General features: G+C 45.9%; 1 protein-coding gene across 1 annotated transcript; it reads left to right on the forward strand.

Moving 5' to 3' along the window:
- The first annotated feature begins 1,182 nt into the window (after positions 1 to 1,182).
- RGCC (regulator of cell cycle) lies at positions 1,183 to 14,991 on the forward strand. Its single transcript, XM_037800063.1, has 5 exons — positions 1,183 to 1,444; positions 2,010 to 2,195; positions 11,439 to 11,546; positions 13,269 to 13,331; positions 14,599 to 14,991. Exons 1-5 carry the CDS (start codon positions 1,396 to 1,398, stop codon positions 14,604 to 14,606), a joined length of 414 nt encoding a protein of 137 aa, XP_037655991.1. The 5' UTR covers positions 1,183 to 1,395; the 3' UTR covers positions 14,607 to 14,991.
- Positions 14,992 to 17,459: the final 2,468 nt, after the last annotated feature.

Raw genomic sequence — 17,459 nt, forward strand, 5'->3', positions numbered from 1 at the left:
CAGTCAGGTCAGAGCATCACACTGTGCAGGAACAGAGCGTGTGGTGAAGCCCAGAGTGGCTCTGAAATCAAATAGACCTGCCTTTCCATCATCGCTGCTTGACTGGCACGCTACCTAACCCCTCCCCACCTCAGTTTCCTCACCTGTTAAGCAGGGGCAATGATTCTACCTCTCAGGGCTGCGGTGGGGCTGGAAATAGTGCATGCGAAGTCCCAACTCCCAGGAGGCTCTCGGTAACCCGGGCTAGACGCATTGCTTCCCTCCTGCGGGTTTAGCGATCCTGCAGCGCCGTCCAATAAAACTTCCTGCGAGGGGGTGCTATTGAGTACTTGAAGTGTGGCTACTGCGATTGACGGACTGACCTTTTTATTTTATTCAAGTTGAGCTACTTTAAATGCAAATAGCCACACGTAGCCAGTGGCTACCGTCTCAGGTGGCGTGGCGTCTAGGACCGTCTTCTGGCACGGCAAAAGGGCGTTTTTGCGCCCACGACTGTTCCCCTGCCAGGCCGCCGTGCAGGATGACCCGCAAGGGGCTGAAGCAGGCCCATTAGTGTGGACACCGCGAGGCGCCACGTCCAAGGCGCTGCGTTTACGCAGTCATTCCACACACCCCCCACCCCCATCCCCAACAAACTCCTGGGGAATGAAGCCGGGGTTGGCCGGAACGCCCAGGACGGTAGTTCAGCCCCAAGTTCGGGGATAGAAGCAATTAAGGTTCGTAACCGCGTGGACTCCACGGATTTCTTTGCTTCTCGTCTCCCACCCTGTCCACTCCGTCCTCCTCGAATGCTGTAAGTCCCTTGGGGAAATGGGTTGGGGACGCTTTCCCTTTATCCTCGCAGCCACTCCAGGAGGTTCAGCATTTCCCCGTCCATTTCACGGATGAGGAAACTGAGACTCGCAGAGGTTAAGGACACACAACGGGGAGCTCCGGAGCTCTGGTGACCCCCCAACTGTGGCCAAGACACTTCCGTGGGTCGGGTTGTCAGGGCGCGCGGGACAAGCGGCGGGTAAATATTTGGGGCTGTAACCCGGGCTCCGGCGACTCAGCGTCACTGCGGCTCCACGGCGGGCGTGTGGCGGGGGCGGTGCCTCCAGGACAGGGACGTCCCCGTCGGGGAGGTCGGGACCGCCCCACTCCGCCCTGCCTCCGCCCGCGGCGCCTGGGTTATAAGACAGTGGGGCGGCGCCGGGGACAGAGCCGCCGATCTGACCGTGCGCTTCGGAGCGCGCCCCGCGGAGCGCACGCGGGCAAAGCCGAAGCGCGGAAGGGAGAGCGACCCCCGGAGCCGTCCCGGCCCCAGCTCCAGCTCGAACGTCGCCACCGACCCCGGACCCGGGACCCTGCACCCCGCAGCACCTAACGCCGCGCGCGCCTGGCCGAGCCCGCCCCATGAAGCCGCCCGCCGCGCAGGGCAGCCCCGCGGCCGCCGCCGCCGCAGGTGAGTGGGGGTCCCGACGTCCCCTACAGCCCCGGCCCCGCAGGTGGGGGCCGTGGTGGGGCGTGAGAAGAGGGGCCCGTGTTGTCCCTTCACCCCGCCTCCTCCCTCCCACCCCATCCCCAGCGGGATCCTCCGTTCCACGGGCGCTGGAAGGCGAGTCCTCGCCGCCCTTCCCACGCGGGGACCTGAGCGGGACACGTAACGGGCACATCCTGACTCAGTCTTCCCACCGCCGCCGGGTTCTCTCGCGCCCACGGGGGAGCAGGCGTGGGGAAAAGTCCCCAACCGCGCGTGGGGAAGAGTTTGACTGCCCTTCAGCTGGGTGACCTTTGGCCGGCAACCTCTCGGCTCAGTTTCTTTATCTGTAAAACCGGCGCGATAGCGGAGCGCCCTGCGGGGCTGGCCGGGGTGATGAAAGGATAACAGGCAGCCCCCGAGTGCCTGGCCCTTGGCAAGCGCGCAGGGAATGTCACCCTCGGGAACGGCGGCGGCCCCCTCCTGGCCCCGGGGCGGGATGGGCCCGGCCCCAGCCCCGGTCGCCTGAGCCCACCGTCCCTGCCCCCAGCCCCGGCCTTGGACTCGGCGGCGGCTGCGGACCTGACGGACGCCTTGTGCGAGTTTGACGCGGTGCTGGCCGACTTCTCGTCGCCCTTCCGCGAGCGCCACTTCCACTACGAGAAGCACCTGGAGCGCATGAAGCGGCGCAGCAGCGCCAGCGTCAGTGACAGCAGCGGCTTCAGCGACGCGGAGAGTAAGTATCCGGAGTTCTCCCGGCTCCCGGGTCTCGATCCACTGAGGAGCACTCCAGGCTCGGGCCTCGGTTTGCTCATCTGTAAACAGAGGCGGCGGGGCTCAGCGGAGTCTTGGGGACGTCTGGAGGGTTGAACATCCACGGCTGTAGGGTCCTCGAACGTAGTCAAGGGCAGGCTCTGGGAGGGCCAGCTGGTCTACCTGTCACCTTGCAGGTGTCAGGTATGAGGGCTTAAGCAGCTTGTCACAACCAAACAGTCACAAGCCAGGGCTTTCCACAGTCTCCTCCCTCCTCTCCTTGCCCCTCCCCTCTCAGCAAAACTTTCCAGAGGATGTGGAGCAAGTGCCACAGGGTTAGAGACAGAGGTGGGTGTGGATAACCACGGGAGGGCACAATATTGAGACATTTGTGAAACCAGCAAAGATTTCATAAACTGCCTGTTCTTGGAATTTTTGAAATAACTTCTTGTGCTTTCTTTTGGCCCTGAGCTCTCAGACTTGCTGCTCCATTGCTTGCAGTTTTGAAAGAATCCCTGGCATTACTGAATTCAAGTAGTTAAGAAACTTTCCTTGTTTCTTGAAACAGGGGCTGCTGCCTTTGACCCCCACCCAGGCTGGAGGGGGAGCCAGAGAGCAGCTGGGCATGCAGATGGCCTCCTGGTGACCCCTCACAGTCAAAACCTCTCTAGGGACTCTTTGTCCTAAACAACTGTGTACCAAAAGAGACAGATTTTTTTATTTTTATTTTTTTTTGCAGGAAGTCATAGTTCCTGAAAGGATTATGGATACGTACCTGTTTAGGTATCAAACAGCACGATAATTCATTTTCAAATCCTGGATTACTTATTTGTAAAGGGAAATTTAAACTCTTCTGGCTTATTCTTGAGACTTTAATCCCTTAGATGGGTTCCAAGCATGAATCTCACCCCGTTTGCTGCTCTTGATCCTGGAAGTAAAAGCAATGACCTTTACTTGTGATTCTCTTCTTTTGAAATCTGGAGCTCTCCCTTGTCACTGGGGAAAGATTCAGTCCTAGACTTGAACATGAGCTATTATCCAGAAAGGGGATAAGGGGCACTCACCCCCCTGCTCAGATTTGAGCCAGAGACTTGAGTTCCAACTTGAGTTTCCTTGGCAGCCCTGCCTGAAGGTTAGACCAAACTGCAGCTTTTGGGGTGAAAGGGAGTGGAATTGGGTGCTGATTGTCTGTTTTGAATTTTTGGGCTTTGTTGCTGATGACCAAGCCAGTTATTAATTCCTTATGTGAATTTACCCTTTCAACTTGCTTTCAAAGGGAAATCTTCAATTTTTGGAAATAGATCTCAATATCTGTGGCCAAACTTTGATATGTCTCCTTCTCCTGGGACATGGAGAAAGTTATTCATAAAAACCAAATTCCCTCCCAGGCAGGAAAGAAAGCTGGGGTCTTCTGTGTGGTGCCGCTGTATTGTAGAGAACAGCGTCAAATGGAAGGCGCTAGAAACACATTCTTAGTCGTTTGGGGTGGGGCAAGATATTTGGGGTAGAATTTGTAGCTTTCTCAGAGTTTATAGTGTGTGTGTGTATTTTGCTTTCTGTTTTTGTTAACTGTTAACTTTAACAAACTAACCCTTAGTTTGATGGTTAGAGAAGTAATGGGGAGAGGGCTGGTCAAGGTGCAAAAGAAGGCTCAGATGACATTGCTCTTTGCTATAAGTGTGTGGTCAGTCCCCCACAAGACTGGTCAGAAATAGTCTCAGGAGAACCTGTGTGTATTGGAATAGTAATTTCTTAAAGAAGCATAATGTGTGTATCTTAATTGCTGCCAAGAATTAAGCACAGACATTCCTTATACTCATTTGCCTGTTTAATGTTTTCCTGTGGAAGACAATGTTTGAGAAAGGTAGATCGTCTTGGAATTTAGCTCCTCCACAGGAGCTCCACCAGGAAAACGATTAGGAGCAGCTCACTTTTACCAACCCCATACTGTGACTGCTGTTATTGTTACTCATTAGCTCTCATGATCAGTTGATCAATCGTTGCCCTCCTAGCTGTGCTTTGAATGTGTTGTCTCCTGTGATCTCTGCCACAACCCTCTGGGGTAGGCACTGTCATCTCCATTTTTTCTGATAAAGTGGGAGAACTACAGGGCTTGCTCCATCGCTGTGGATTGCTGGCCGTAATGGGACTCACTTTCTCAGGAACAGACCAAAGTCTCATCAAGCGCAGACTGGGGGCATGTTGAGTTGTGTTTGTGGTTGTGTTTAAAGGCTGTCTTTTCCAGGCTCATCCAGCAGAATCAGTGAAGCCCAGGCTGAGCCCTGCCAGAGCTCTGTTTGAAGAGTTTGCCTTGGTTTCTCAAGCTGTTAAATGGAAAGGATGCTATTTTTTAGTAGTGCTATTAGAAAGAACCATTCGCTCAAGATGAGGAAGAAAATTTAGCTGTTTAATGCTTTCAAGAAAACATTAAAATGCACATACTGTGCTATATAACATAGATCTTCAAGCCAGTTTTCTTGCATGAACATGTTATGTATGAGGTTATAAAACAGTGTTACCTTGAGTTTTGTTCTAACTTTTACAGCTCTATCACTCTGAAGATATACTCACTTTACAAGATAGATCAAAACAGTGTTTGCGTTTTTTGAAGAACCCTTCCTTTTCTTTATTTTTTTGTTTTTTTTTTAAATTCCATTTTATTGAGATACATTCACATACCATACAATCATTCAGTGTACAATCAGTTGTTCACAGTACCATCAGATAGTTGTGCATTCATCACCACAATCAATTTCTAAACATTGTCATTACTCCTAAAAAGATAAAAATTTAAAAATAAAAATAAAAGTAAAAAAGAACACCCAAAACATTCCACTCACCCACACCATCCCACCCTACCTACCTTTTCTTTTAGAAAAAAAAAAGTTGTTAGTTGTTTGCATCTGAAGGAAAAAAATAGGCGTTCCTTCTTCTACCCAAAGAAGCAAGCTAGCTTAGATAGGGAAGGAGAATGGATATTTAATAAGGAAATACTCTTTCCAGTTCATGCTTTCAGGAGGCTTCCTAAAAAGTGAAAAGGACCAAATAACAATTGTAGGCTAACGTCACATTTTGATAGTTGTTCTAAAGAGGGTTGTTCCTTTCCTATAGATAGACGGTCTTCCGATTCCAACAGGTAATATCAGGCCCTTGAGTGGGAGTGATTTTTCATTTCAGCAGGAAAAGCCCTTAGGAACTAGGTCAGGGTTTTTCAAACTTGAGCCTCAGAGATGCTTTGGGAGTTGTAAAAATCTTTGGTTTGAATTCATTTTTAAAAATACATTGCTTTTTCAGCATTTTCAAAACTGCAAAAAAACCGTCATGATTTCCTGAATGTGTTCAGTGAAATTTTAGCTCATTATTTACCAAATTTTAACCAATATGTTAATTTATGTTTCCACCGATTCCCTTTATCAGATTAGAGGTTTACAGCATTGACTTGAACTTTAGGAGGTGATATGAGCTTCTTCTGTCTTTTATGTTTTGGGGCTTCACATACATTATTTTCCCAGGAGAGAGAAGTGCTTTGCTACTTAATAGTAAAGGTCTGAAGTCTATCTACTGTGTGTGCTGGGGCTGTTGTGACATTGTAAAACCACATTAGGGCACGAGGAGCTGTCTTCTCTAGCATGTGCAAGACCCAGAGTGTCTGCATAGCTTTGCTTAGACTGTTTCCTGGGAGTGGGGCCTTTTGTGCCCTGGGGGGTGGGGTGCGGTGGGGGGTGGGGATAGGGTATCAGTGGCTGATCTGGCTTAGGAACCACTGAGCCTAGAACCAGACCTTGTTCCAGCCAGTTAGGAGCCCTGGTACCAGTTAGGAATTCTAAGTGGGGGCCAGTCTCATTCTGACGGGCAACTGGCCAGGTGTCTGGAGGGACTGAGCCGTTCCAGAAGGAACTGGGGCAGCAGTGGGGAAACCAAGAAATGAGGCTCTTTCTTCTATCCCGCTCTTAGTGAGTCTGTTGCTAAGTGGAATTTAGATTTTGAACAAGAGACCCTCCCCCAACATTCTCTGTGTCAAAAGGGAAAACAGGACCAAAGCTTTCTTTTTCTCAGTTAATTACTATAGTTTGCTTGCCTTCAACGAGTGGGATTGTTCTATATTTACAGGAGTTCTGGGCAAGGTTTACTGTCTGTGGTTTTACTTCCCTCTGGAGTAGTACATGTCAGTGCTAACTCCAAATTACCTTTTCTCCCCACCCCCAAACTAAAAAAATCTATCTTTAACATGACCCTCTGTTTTTTTGGCAGCTGTTTCTGAAGCTCTGTTGATGCTCCTAAAGTGAGATGGCTGTATATTTAATATGCTCATATTTCTTTTGATGGTGTCTTAGATAACTTGGTCTCTGAATTTGAAGTTCCTGACTTCAGCACTATGAGATGCTTGTGAGACGGGGTTGCAGAGCTGTTTGAAGTAGATGTTGTAAGGCCTCCCATATCTAGCCCTACCACCCGCCAAGGCTCTCCCAACCAAGGCGCCTCCACTGATAGCAGCACCTGGCTCTGCGTGGGGCCACTTATTAACATGCCATCAGCCAGTGACACACGTTGTCCTTTCATCAGCTCAACTGGCTGTTATTTTGCAAGGACCAGAGTTCCAGGGGAGTAAACGGAAGAGAAAATTAGGCCTTGCTCGCCTTTTAATCTACCACAACAGGTGCTTAGTCAACGTCCAGGGAAAGAAATTTTATTGGGGAAGTGTACAGAGAGTTCTAGAACTTGGGGCACTTCTGTGAGGTCTGTGGTGGTAGTCTGTACTTGTGAGGTTTATTCCAGGGCACCTCTGAAGATAAACTTCTCTTAATCAGTTTGCCACTGTCTGAAGCAGAGAGGAAGCCTGGGCTCCGGATTCTCTTTGATTCTCTCTGATGACCTTTCCTCTCCTGGGCATGCAGTTCTCCATTTTGCCAGGAACTTCAGAATAAAATAATTAAAACCAAAGGTACCATACACAGGACACCTGGGTTATTGTGCAGCTTTGCAAAGAAGGCCGAGGTTCTGGTGCACGCAGCACAGCTTGCTCAAGGCCCTCTTGGGCCATATGCCCACTCCATAGTAGTGGCTTCTGCTGGGCCGGTGGCTCAGGGGCTCCTGAGGTTGCTGTCTTCATCTTTGTTCATTGGCAAGAATGACACATGTAGAATGTTACCACAGGGTGGAATTGAATGAACCACAGGTATAGGTTTGGCTCAAGGATGCTGGGAGGTAATGTCCTCTTGTTGGTGAAATATTTCAGAGCCCTGGAGGCAGGTTCAGCCCAGACTGTGTTTACTGGACCTCACAGAAAGAGATGAGTGAAGGCGCAGCAAGAAGCCAGTGTGTGAGCGAGTGTGTGTGTGTGTGCATGAGCGAATGTGTGAGCAGGTATGTTAGTGTGTGAATGAGTGTGTCTGTGAACAAGCATGTGTGTGAAAGCAAGTGTGTGAGCATATGTGAGCAGGTATGTTAGTGTGAGTGTGAGCAAGTGTGTGAGATGAGTGTGAGCAAATGTGACTGAGCATGTGTGTGAGCAGGGATGTCAGTAAGTGTGTGGGCGAGTGTGTGTGTGGTTGGCTGGGGGAGTGAGCACAGGCTATGCTAATGTGCCTCTGTGTTTATGTATATAGATGTTGTAACTAGTGTTTTCTCTTTCTCCCTCATCGTGGGAGTGGAATGAGTTCATTAGCAGTAGGAGGCAACTTCTGACCATTTTAATGGCTTGTTTCACAACTGAATTCATCAGTTAAGTTAAATCTGTCTATATTTTCTGAGTTTGAGGGCAATACTTGGATCGAGAAGGCATTTAGCAAGCGACCAGGCTCTAAAGGATGAAGTAAGCCGTGGAGATATCCTGGCACTATGGCTCCTTCTCCACAGAGTATCCCGAAACCACCTGCGTTACCTCGAGCTTTTTCCTGAATACTGGATTCCTTTTTCCCCACCATCTTTCTTTTGGGCGAATGGCCTCTTCTATATCTAGATCATTACTACCCTGAAAACTCAAGAGCTTGTGGTCTACTTGACTGTGAGGCAGACAAATTGTGATTTTCTTTTTTCCTTCCCAAAGGATGAGCACATGCGGACACAAAACCAGACATTGGGGGCAGAGTAGATATGGAGACAGAGCCCCAGGCAGGGTGTGTGGGGCAGCGTGGGGTGGAGTGAGGTGTGTGGTGATAGGGGCTCTGCGGGGCTGGCTGCTCCTGGGAGATAAGGCTAGAGGTGTGGCCACTGAGGCCGGGCCTGGCACCCTGTGGGCCTGGGATGGGGTGAGGCTCTTGGGTGCCCTTCAGAGCCAAGGACAATACTCCAAGGGTCTCGTATTCCTTCCTTCTTGCTCAGGAGTCCAGACCCAAGGCTGGCCTCTCTAGGGCCGGTTTTCTTGCCCTAAATCTAGTATCATCTTATCCCAACAAAATTCCCAAGTTAGATGAGAGGCGGTTCTCCTGGCTACTGCTTTTATTTTTTTTTTATTTAAATAGTTTAATTTTTAATTCTGTTTCAATTTTGATGGCAGTATTAAATGGTATTTTGAAAGAGGATTATTTATGTACCATACACTCTATTTCTACAGTGCTTTTATTTATTCATGTTTTTTCACCCTTGCCATGAACATATATATTGTAATACTAAGATAAAAGTTAAAAATCATGATTTTGTTTTCTAAATGTTTGAGTTAACCCTCAAAGTTATTTTCTGATTGTTTCGAATCTTTGGGTTTAGAACTGCATAAAAACAAAACTGGAATGTGGCCAACATATTAGACAACAATATTTGTTGCTTACATACATGCAAGTTCTGACCTAATGAATTAATCTCACTTCATGTTACTTCTTACTAAATTCAGCATTCAGTAGACCCATGCCACTTCTCAATTCTACAGTGTCATCCTACATAATTTCAATAGTCAGTCTTATTCAAAATTCTTGACTCTTTGCAGAATTGTATGCTAAAGGGTCCACATAAAGTTTTTGTTTTCCAGTCTGAATTTTCTGAAGTGAAATACAGCTGAAGATTTTCTTAAATTGACCTTAGTTGCTTCCTCAGCATAAGAATAGAAATGCTAAGGAATGAGTGAGGGATCACTGAAAATATGCTTTCATTCATGACACTGACAAGAGTTTTACACAGTGTGAATTCACACTTACCCTACAAGTGTTGCTGTATGAATGAATAATTTTGCCTGATTTTCCATGGAGAACATCTCCAGCATGAAATTATCTGCCACTCGCTCAAGGGGCTTCATCCTTTGGTAAAGACTTGTCTGTCAGGTGGAACAGCGGATGAAGACTCTTCCACTTTTATTGCATGTATATTAAGAGTTCTCTCCTGTTGTTTATCATCATACCACCTAGTAAGGCTAGTAATGCTCCCTGGGGGTCTGCAATGGACACGGCCACTTTCCTGTGTGAACAGGAAAGGCTTTCCCTTGAGAAAAATCTCTGGAGGTGGGCTCAGCTGAAAAACCAAGCAGAAGGGTTTCCTAAAGCAAGTTCCACTTAGAATACTAGTGTCCTGAGAAATATTAGCTATTAGCAGGGGTGCCACACACAAAAAGTGTCCTGTGGTCAGGTCAACTTGGGAAGTAGGACTAAACTGGTTTCTTTATTTCAAAACTTCTCAGGGACGTAAAAGTGGGAATAAACAATGGGAATCTCCAAGAGATTTAGGTGATCACAGAACTCTTTCTTTCAAGGCATTAGTGTTCTGAGGAGTGCATTTTTGAGAAAAGTTCAGTAGGCATTCATCATCAAAGCCCTCAAGGATGGTGGCCGATCTGTGACCTTTTAGGTGACCTGGGATGGGTCTCTGAAGGAAGATTTGAGGGTTGGTCAGCTAGGAAGGGTCTCTGGGCATGTTTAGAAAGTGGGAAAAGATGGGTCTGTAGACCAGGGAGACAAGATGGTGGCTGGGGCTACCTGGTCAGGAGAGGGTGGGAGAAAAGAAAGGCAGGTGAGGGGTCTGAGAAGTTGTAGCAGCCTTTTAGGGTGGAAGCTGCATTCCCTTGGGACTAGAAACCTTGGCTTTTGAAAACTCTGATTCTTTTTACCTGGTGCCTATCTTTTACAACTAGTCAGGTTCATTTTGAGTTAAGGGGACCAAACAAAGATGTTTGTGCCCCCTGAGCCGGAGGTAATTGGATCAAAGAGAGAATCTCAAAGAGGCGAGGGCCAGCCAGAACTTCATTACTCAGCTGTCCTTTCTCACCTCAAGAACCGTTCACATACTCCTCTCTGCCTCCACCTTGGTTAGCGTGATGTTTTGTTTTACCCAGGAGGGCCGTCCCGTCACAACATCCTGCTTCCGCTGCTTGCTCCGCCTTCGTGCCCTTTGAGGCACAAAGAGCTCCACCAGCAGCTCTTTTCTGTGTCTCAGACGCTCTGCTGAGCCGGTAGTGGGTTGGTTTCCTCCCCCTTGGCGTGTCATTGGCAAAGAGGATCCCAGAATTTCAGAGCTGGAAGGGACTCTGAGGATCATTTAATCCACCTTCCCATTTTATTGTAAGGAAGCCGAGGCCCAGAGATACTGATGATTGTGCTTAAAGGGCTCCAGAGTACTTAGTGGCGGAGCTGGTCCTCTTGACTCCCAGCCCTGGTCTGCTTCTGGAACAGGACATTTGCTTTGCCACCGTTCTGGTCCTGGGGGTGTGAGAACGGAGGAAGCCACGAAACCACTCCTGGTGTCTATAGGACACTGAACCTCCAGGAGAAGACGTCTTTGTCAGTGACCCTCTAGCTTATCCTCAGAGTGTAGGATTAGGGTTCGGTATCTCAGGAAACCATACAAAGATGTTCCCTTGAGCAAGGAGGGAGGATTAAGTCATAAGAGCCAACCTTGTGTTTGTATCTTAGGGGGTTCAGAGGGCTTCAGGGGCATGTTCATGAAAGATGATTTCTTATGTCCAAAATCCCCAACCAACCCCGCAGTCAGCCACGTGTCGGTTTAGCTAGACACCTGGCCAGTGGGCCCAGCGTGTTGGCAGAGGAGCCTTCTTCGTGATGACCCAAGTACACCTTTCTTTTTAAGGGGCCTTTGGTGTGCCTCGTTGGAGACACATGCTCGTACCTGTTCACGTCCACCCTCCTCAGTCTCACGCCACTTCTGCGCATAATAGAACATCTGGAAATGGACCTGTTTTCTTTACTATAGATTTACACCTTTTGCTTCTGTTGGAGAAAAGCTGTTGGTTTTTCATAGACTAAAGACTGAAAAACATTTCTGATGAGCGTGTTCTCTTTCCCAAAAGGTGCTGATTCACTTTATAGGAACAGCTTCAGCTTCAGTGATGAAAAACTGAATTCTCCTACAAACTCGACCCCAGGTCTGCTCTCTCCCACCGTTGGTCCTCGGAGAGGTGAGTTCATTCATTGGAGTGTGGGCTTTTTGCTTTTTGGGTCTCCTCCCCCTCTCAACCCCTTCTCTCTTCCCCTTTGTCCCAATCCAATCTTTTTCAAATGTGCAAAACAATAAATAGTACAATGCAGTGTGAAGCAGAATTTGTCATTTCTCACGACAGTGTGACAGTTAAATCAGACAGCTGGGGAGCAGGAAACCCAGATTCACAGAGAGAAAGAAAACTCACAGGCTCTAGACTCTCACATGGCATCATCCAGACTGTGTGCCAAATGACAGGCTCCTCACGAGCAGACGCCCAGACTAGCTGATTCTAGAAGTTAAAACTCAGCAGTTAGACTTTGCAGAAGGTGGGATTCTTTTTATTGCATTAACCACTTAACCAGTGTTTTCAGATTACCAAGTTAGCAATCAAATGGGGTCTTCATTATGACAAGAGGTGGTTTCACACAATTCAAAATAGCAGCGCTTGTGTCCACTGTGATATTTATAGCCCTAAAAAGTTTTTAAAGACAGAGGCACAGTTTCTCATTTTTTGGAACTAGTAGGGTGCCTCCATCTGGAGAGCTGAATGTTCTCTTATATTGCACAAGTGCCCTTTTGAAAACAAAAAGATTTTTTTCCTTAGGAAAAGTTATACTTGCTGAAAATAGTGGCAGAATGCAATAAAAATGGAACACAGCTAGGAAAAAAAAAAAATGATGATTTCATCACTTTTCCCACTCTGGCATTAAGGCAAAACTTCCTTCTTTTTCAAAAGAGCTGTTTTTAAATTCTCTTCTCAACACAGCATCATTAGCAGCCACTGGGAACTCTGCCATTACTCAGCCCTTGGTCTGTAATGGATCTGTTGAGTTCAGAGAGACAGAACAGTCTAGAAAGTGGCTTAGAACATGCCCAGGTTTGTTACCTGATCCTAAAGAGGTAGGAACTAGAGGAAGGGAAAAAGCCCCTAGTGGCAAATTGACTTTAAAAGCTAGGAACAATGAGCCATTTATAGCTAATAGGGGTTAATTAATAAAAATATCCAGTAGTGCATTTCCTGGAAGGCATGAGTGATGAATTCTGTAGAAAAAAAGTAATGATGTTTCTCAGGATCTGGAGAGAATGAAATCAGGATAGGGCTCGTTATCTTGTGCTGCAGCTGGATGGGGGATCAGAAGGCTCAGGCCACACCTGAAGAAGGATCTGCCTTTCCTGTCCCATTTTGACAAGGGACAGTGGCTCTGAGGGCTTCGGTACTGCCGTGGAGGGAAAGCACAAAACAAAAAGGCACCAGGAAGGAGGTACAGCAGGCAAATCAGAATCTGGGTTCATATCCCTACAGTGTCATGCTTACTGTATAGTTTTGACTGATCACTCAAATCTCAACACAATTTTTAAAAATCCACCAAATTCTTTATCTCTTTTAAGGCAGTGAAGGGAGATTATTCTTCTGGGTTACCTGGGCTGGGTAGGGGATGTAGGAATGAACTAACAACCAAGAAAGAAATATTTAGGCTAGACTTCACAGTCAGTTTCTGGGTTTGCTGTAGCCACACAGAGGGGCGGACACTCAGAATTGGTACAGGACCCCATTCAGAAAGTCTCTGAAGATGGACAGGTGCAAAATGGTGTCACATAATCACAGAAAACACCACCGTGCGTCTGCAGAGCAACATTTTGGCCGCTGGAGTCATCTGTCTTTGATATGGGAAACTGAACTCCATCTTCTTTTTTACAGCCAAACTGGGAGACACAAAAGAGCTAGAAGACTTTATTGCTGACCTTGACAGAACATTAGCAAGTGAGTACATGACTGGTATTAAAAAATTAAACAGAAAACCAACCGACACCTCTGATTAAATGCTAGAACATTTACAAGCTTGCTCCGGGCAGGAAGTTACATTAGAAGCTTCCTTGGGTTTAGAAACCAGAGCCTGGTGGCACAGCAGGAAATTCTACAGATAAGCTGGCATTGAAGTAGGGCTTGTGCCTTTCCAAACGGTGAGCACGGGCCACTAGCAAACGATGGTGTTTTGTTTGAGAAACGGAGAGTCAAGTAGTAGTTAGAGCAGGACTGGAGCTTTTCCATCATGATGGCCTGCCAGGCTTTTCAAGAAGAAATGAACTGATTGACCCCACAAGCATTAGCCTCAGAAGCCAGAAGGTTCCATTGCAAGGTCCAGGGCAATTTTCCCACATTAGAACCAAGGGCTTGGTGAGACCTGTGTTCTAAAGCAGTGGATCCCAAAAAGGAAGTTGACTTGGGGAGACCCACTAACCAAAGACCATGCCAGTTACTAAAAGGCCTGGGTGAAATACTCAATACCTTGCTTTGCATTTCAGAATTACACTCACGCTTCTCCATTTTGTGTGACCCAAAATATTACCTTGGCAACTGAAGACATCAGATCATAACTGTAATACAGTCTAGAGGAAGGGACCCTGAGAACCCCGCTACAGACCCTATTTCAAAAGGACATGTTTGCGAAAGCCAGAAGGACCAGCTTGAGCTTTTGGGGTGGAAATTTCAGCAGCTCGTCTCATGGCGGGCCCTTGTTCAGTCCCAGAGAGGGCTTGGAGGATTTTGTCCCAGCCCCTTAATTTTTCAGGGAAAGTCTTGATTTTCTGTGTGGAGTATTTTATGTGATACTCTGCTAAATAGCCAGGTGAAATCTGAAAAATTAGATCCAAAGCTGGTCATTTAAAAATGCTATTCCAGGCTGACCCAAATGTTAGGTTAGAAAGTCTTGTATCATCTCTATTTACTTGAAATTTTATTGTCTATTTTCTTACATGCCCTACCCTCCCACATCAGAAGAACAAGGCCTGTTTTGACAGAGATTATTGTTACTGCAGCCCAACTTGTGTTAGCCCCACGTAAAAAGCTTGCCTGCTTCATGGGAATTGCAGACGGCTGTCCAGTCTTGCCAGTTAACCAGATATAATTACATGGGAAACTTGCCATTAAATTTGGTACTTTGATGCACGTCTGAGACAGTGTGACCTGGTTAAGCATAGGATTTTTAAACTTTCGTGAATGGCTAACTTTACTTATCTCCTCTTCACAGGCATGTGAAACAAGGAGAAGTTCTGGGTCCTTCTTTTACAAAAGAGAGAAGCTTCAGGACACTCCAAGGACCGGGTAAAGTCGGCTACTAGAACCTACTGCGGGAGAGAACGGAGATGAAAGCTCACCTACCACCTGGCTGTTTTCAGGCTCAGCCTTTGGACTCGTCTCTTGGCAATTTAGACAGTGAAACTGATTTGTTTACCTGCTTTGCGGTGTATTAGAACCAGCGACCCATGCTAATGTTGTACTTTCTCTTAAAACATAGCTCTCCTGTAATTTAAAGTGCTTTTATGAAAATATTTGTAATTAATTATATATAGTTGGAAACAGTAATATGCTTATCCCATTATAATATATTTTTGTATACAAATAAAATTTGAACTGGAGTCTGTATTTTGTAAACTTCCTTTTTTCCCCTCCTCTATTTTTTTTGAGATATTGACATTCAAATAATATTCTAATAGGAGTAACATGACTTCTAATGAGGACCCTGGGTGCTGCCTAATTGCACTAGGCAACAAAATGGTAAACTTAAGAAAGCGCTACTTTGAAGCGCATTCAGGGGTCCTGAGGAAAATGCTGGAATATGGCTAGTGGGAAATTTTAATCTGAGGATTGTAGTTTTGATGGAGGTTAGGCTTTTCTTTCTGTCTTGTTCAGGAGCCATGGGCTGTTTCCTTGCATTCAGGGAAATACTTAGTTGTACTCAAAATCCAGGACTTAAATATGAGGGAAGGCTGGGCAACTGGAAGACTTTAAAATGGTGCTTTTATCAGATATGTCAGCAAAGAAAGGTTGATGATGTTGGCTTTGATGCTAAAGTTGAGGCAGCCCAGGGGAGCCGGGGGTGAAAGAGGTCTTTGATAGCGGTGCTTTGCATACAGAAGCTGATATGACCCCCACTTGGCTTTTGTGGGGGAGCAGGGTGTCAGAACACAAAAGTTCATAATTTTATCTCTTCTATATTAAAAATCTTCTCTAAAATAACCATGTATTACTATCATAATTTTTAAAAAGGTATTTAAAAATTCACCCTTAGAGTCCTAAAAGACATAAATCCCCAAAATTAAATACTTAGGATCATTTTATATCTTCAGATGCTATCTACTAAGTTTGATCTGGTTTTTAGAGTTTGGGGAACTAAATTGCATTTCCTTTCATCTTTTACTTCTTCCTAATCTCCTGGTTGGACCCTGTGCTGGTTTGAAACTGTTGTGGGCCCCAGAAGAGCCATGATCTTTTAATCCAATCTTGTGGGGTGGGACCTTTTGATGGAGTGTTTCTATGGAGATGAGACGCACTCAACTGCAGGTGAGACCTTTTGATTAAATTATTTCCATGGAGGTGTGACCCTGCCCATTCCTTTAAGAGACCTCAAGGAGAGAAGGAGCTCAGAGAAGCTGAGAGAGACATTTGTAGAGAAGCTAAGATATGTAATCCAGAGTTTGCCCATGGAGGAAGTTAATAGCTGACACAGACCCAGATGCCTGGAGATGCTGGAAGATGCAGACAGCAGGATGTCTGGAGATGCTAAGCTAAGAGATGAAGCCCAGAATTTTTCCTGGAGAAATTAAGAGAGGACCCCTAGATGCTTAGAGAGAAACGCCCTGGGAGAACAAGCAAGGATGCACAGAGGCTGAGAGAGAGAAGCTAAGGGAGACAGAAGCCCAGAGACATTTTGGAGAAAGCCATTTTCAAATGCACCTGAGAGCAAAGGACCAGCAGACACCAGCCATGTGCCTTCCCAGATGATAGAGGTGTGCTGGACGCCATCGGCCTTTCTTCAGTGAAGGTATCCTCTTGTTGATGCCTTAGTTTGGACAATTTTATGGCCTTAGAACTGTAAATTTGTAACCCAATAAATCCCCTTTATAAAAGCCAACCCATTTCTGGTATTTTGCATAACAGCAGCATTAGCAAACCAGAAAAGAACCAAATATTTCATTTCTTTAAGTGGAACATAATTCACATACCATAAAATTCACCCCTTTAAAGTGTACAACTTATTAGTTTTTAGTATATTCACAGAATTGTGCAACTATCACCACTATCTAATTTCGGAACATTTTCAATCACCCCCAAAAGAAATCCCATACCTATTAGCAGTTACTCCCCATTACTTCCACTTTCTGTTTCTGTGGATTTACCTATCATGCAATATGTGGACTTGCGTGTGTCTGGTTTCTTTTACCTAGCATACTGTCATTAAGGTTCATCCATGTTGTAGCATGTAGCAGTACTTCATCCTGTGTTTTTTAAATGCAATTTTATTGAGATATATTCACACAGCATAGAAATCATCTGAAGTTCATTCTTTTTTATAGCATAATAATGTGCCACGGTATAGATATACCACATTTTGTTTATCCATTTATTTGTCAGTGGACATGGGGATTGTTCCCACATATTCCCACATATGGGCTCTTATAAATAATGCTGGAAGATGGAAGAACATTCATGTAAAAGTTTTTGTGTGGACATAGTCTTCATTTCTCATGCGTATATGTCTAGGAGTGGATTGCTGGGTCATATCATAATTCTATGTTCAGCTTTTTGAGGAACTGTCAAACTTTTCCTGAGTGGCTGCACCATTTGAATTTCTAATAGTGTAAGAGGGTTCTAATTTCTCCACATCTTCACCAATATTAATATTACCTGTTCTTTTTTTTTTTTTTTTTTGATTACTGCAATCCTATTGAGTGTGATGTGGTATCCCTTGGGTTTGATTTGCATTTTCCTGTTGACTAATGATATTGAGCATCTTTTCATGTGCTTCCTGGCCATTTGTATATCTTCTTTGGAGAAGTTTCTATTCAAATCCTTTGCACATTTTGTAAATTGGGCTATTTGTCTTTTTGT

Source organism: Choloepus didactylus, chromosome 12 (genome assembly GCF_015220235.1).
Source record: "Choloepus didactylus isolate mChoDid1 chromosome 12, mChoDid1.pri, whole genome shotgun sequence".
NCBI classification, from domain to species: Eukaryota; Metazoa; Chordata; class Mammalia; order Pilosa; family Megalonychidae; genus Choloepus; species Choloepus didactylus.

Excerpts from the sequence above, each read along its gene's own strand:
- RGCC (XM_037800063.1), top strand. The coding sequence starts at position 1,396 with ATGAAGCCGCCCGCCGCGCAGGGCAGCCCCGCGGCCGCCGCCGCCGCA. Across the intron at positions 1,445-2,009 it reads CGCGGCCGCCGCCGCCGCAG|CCCCGGCCTTGGACTCGGCG; the intron begins GTGAGTGGGGGT and ends CCCTGCCCCCAG. Across the intron at positions 2,196-11,438 it reads CGGCTTCAGCGACGCGGAGA|GTGCTGATTCACTTTATAGG; the intron begins GTAAGTATCCGG and ends CTTTCCCAAAAG.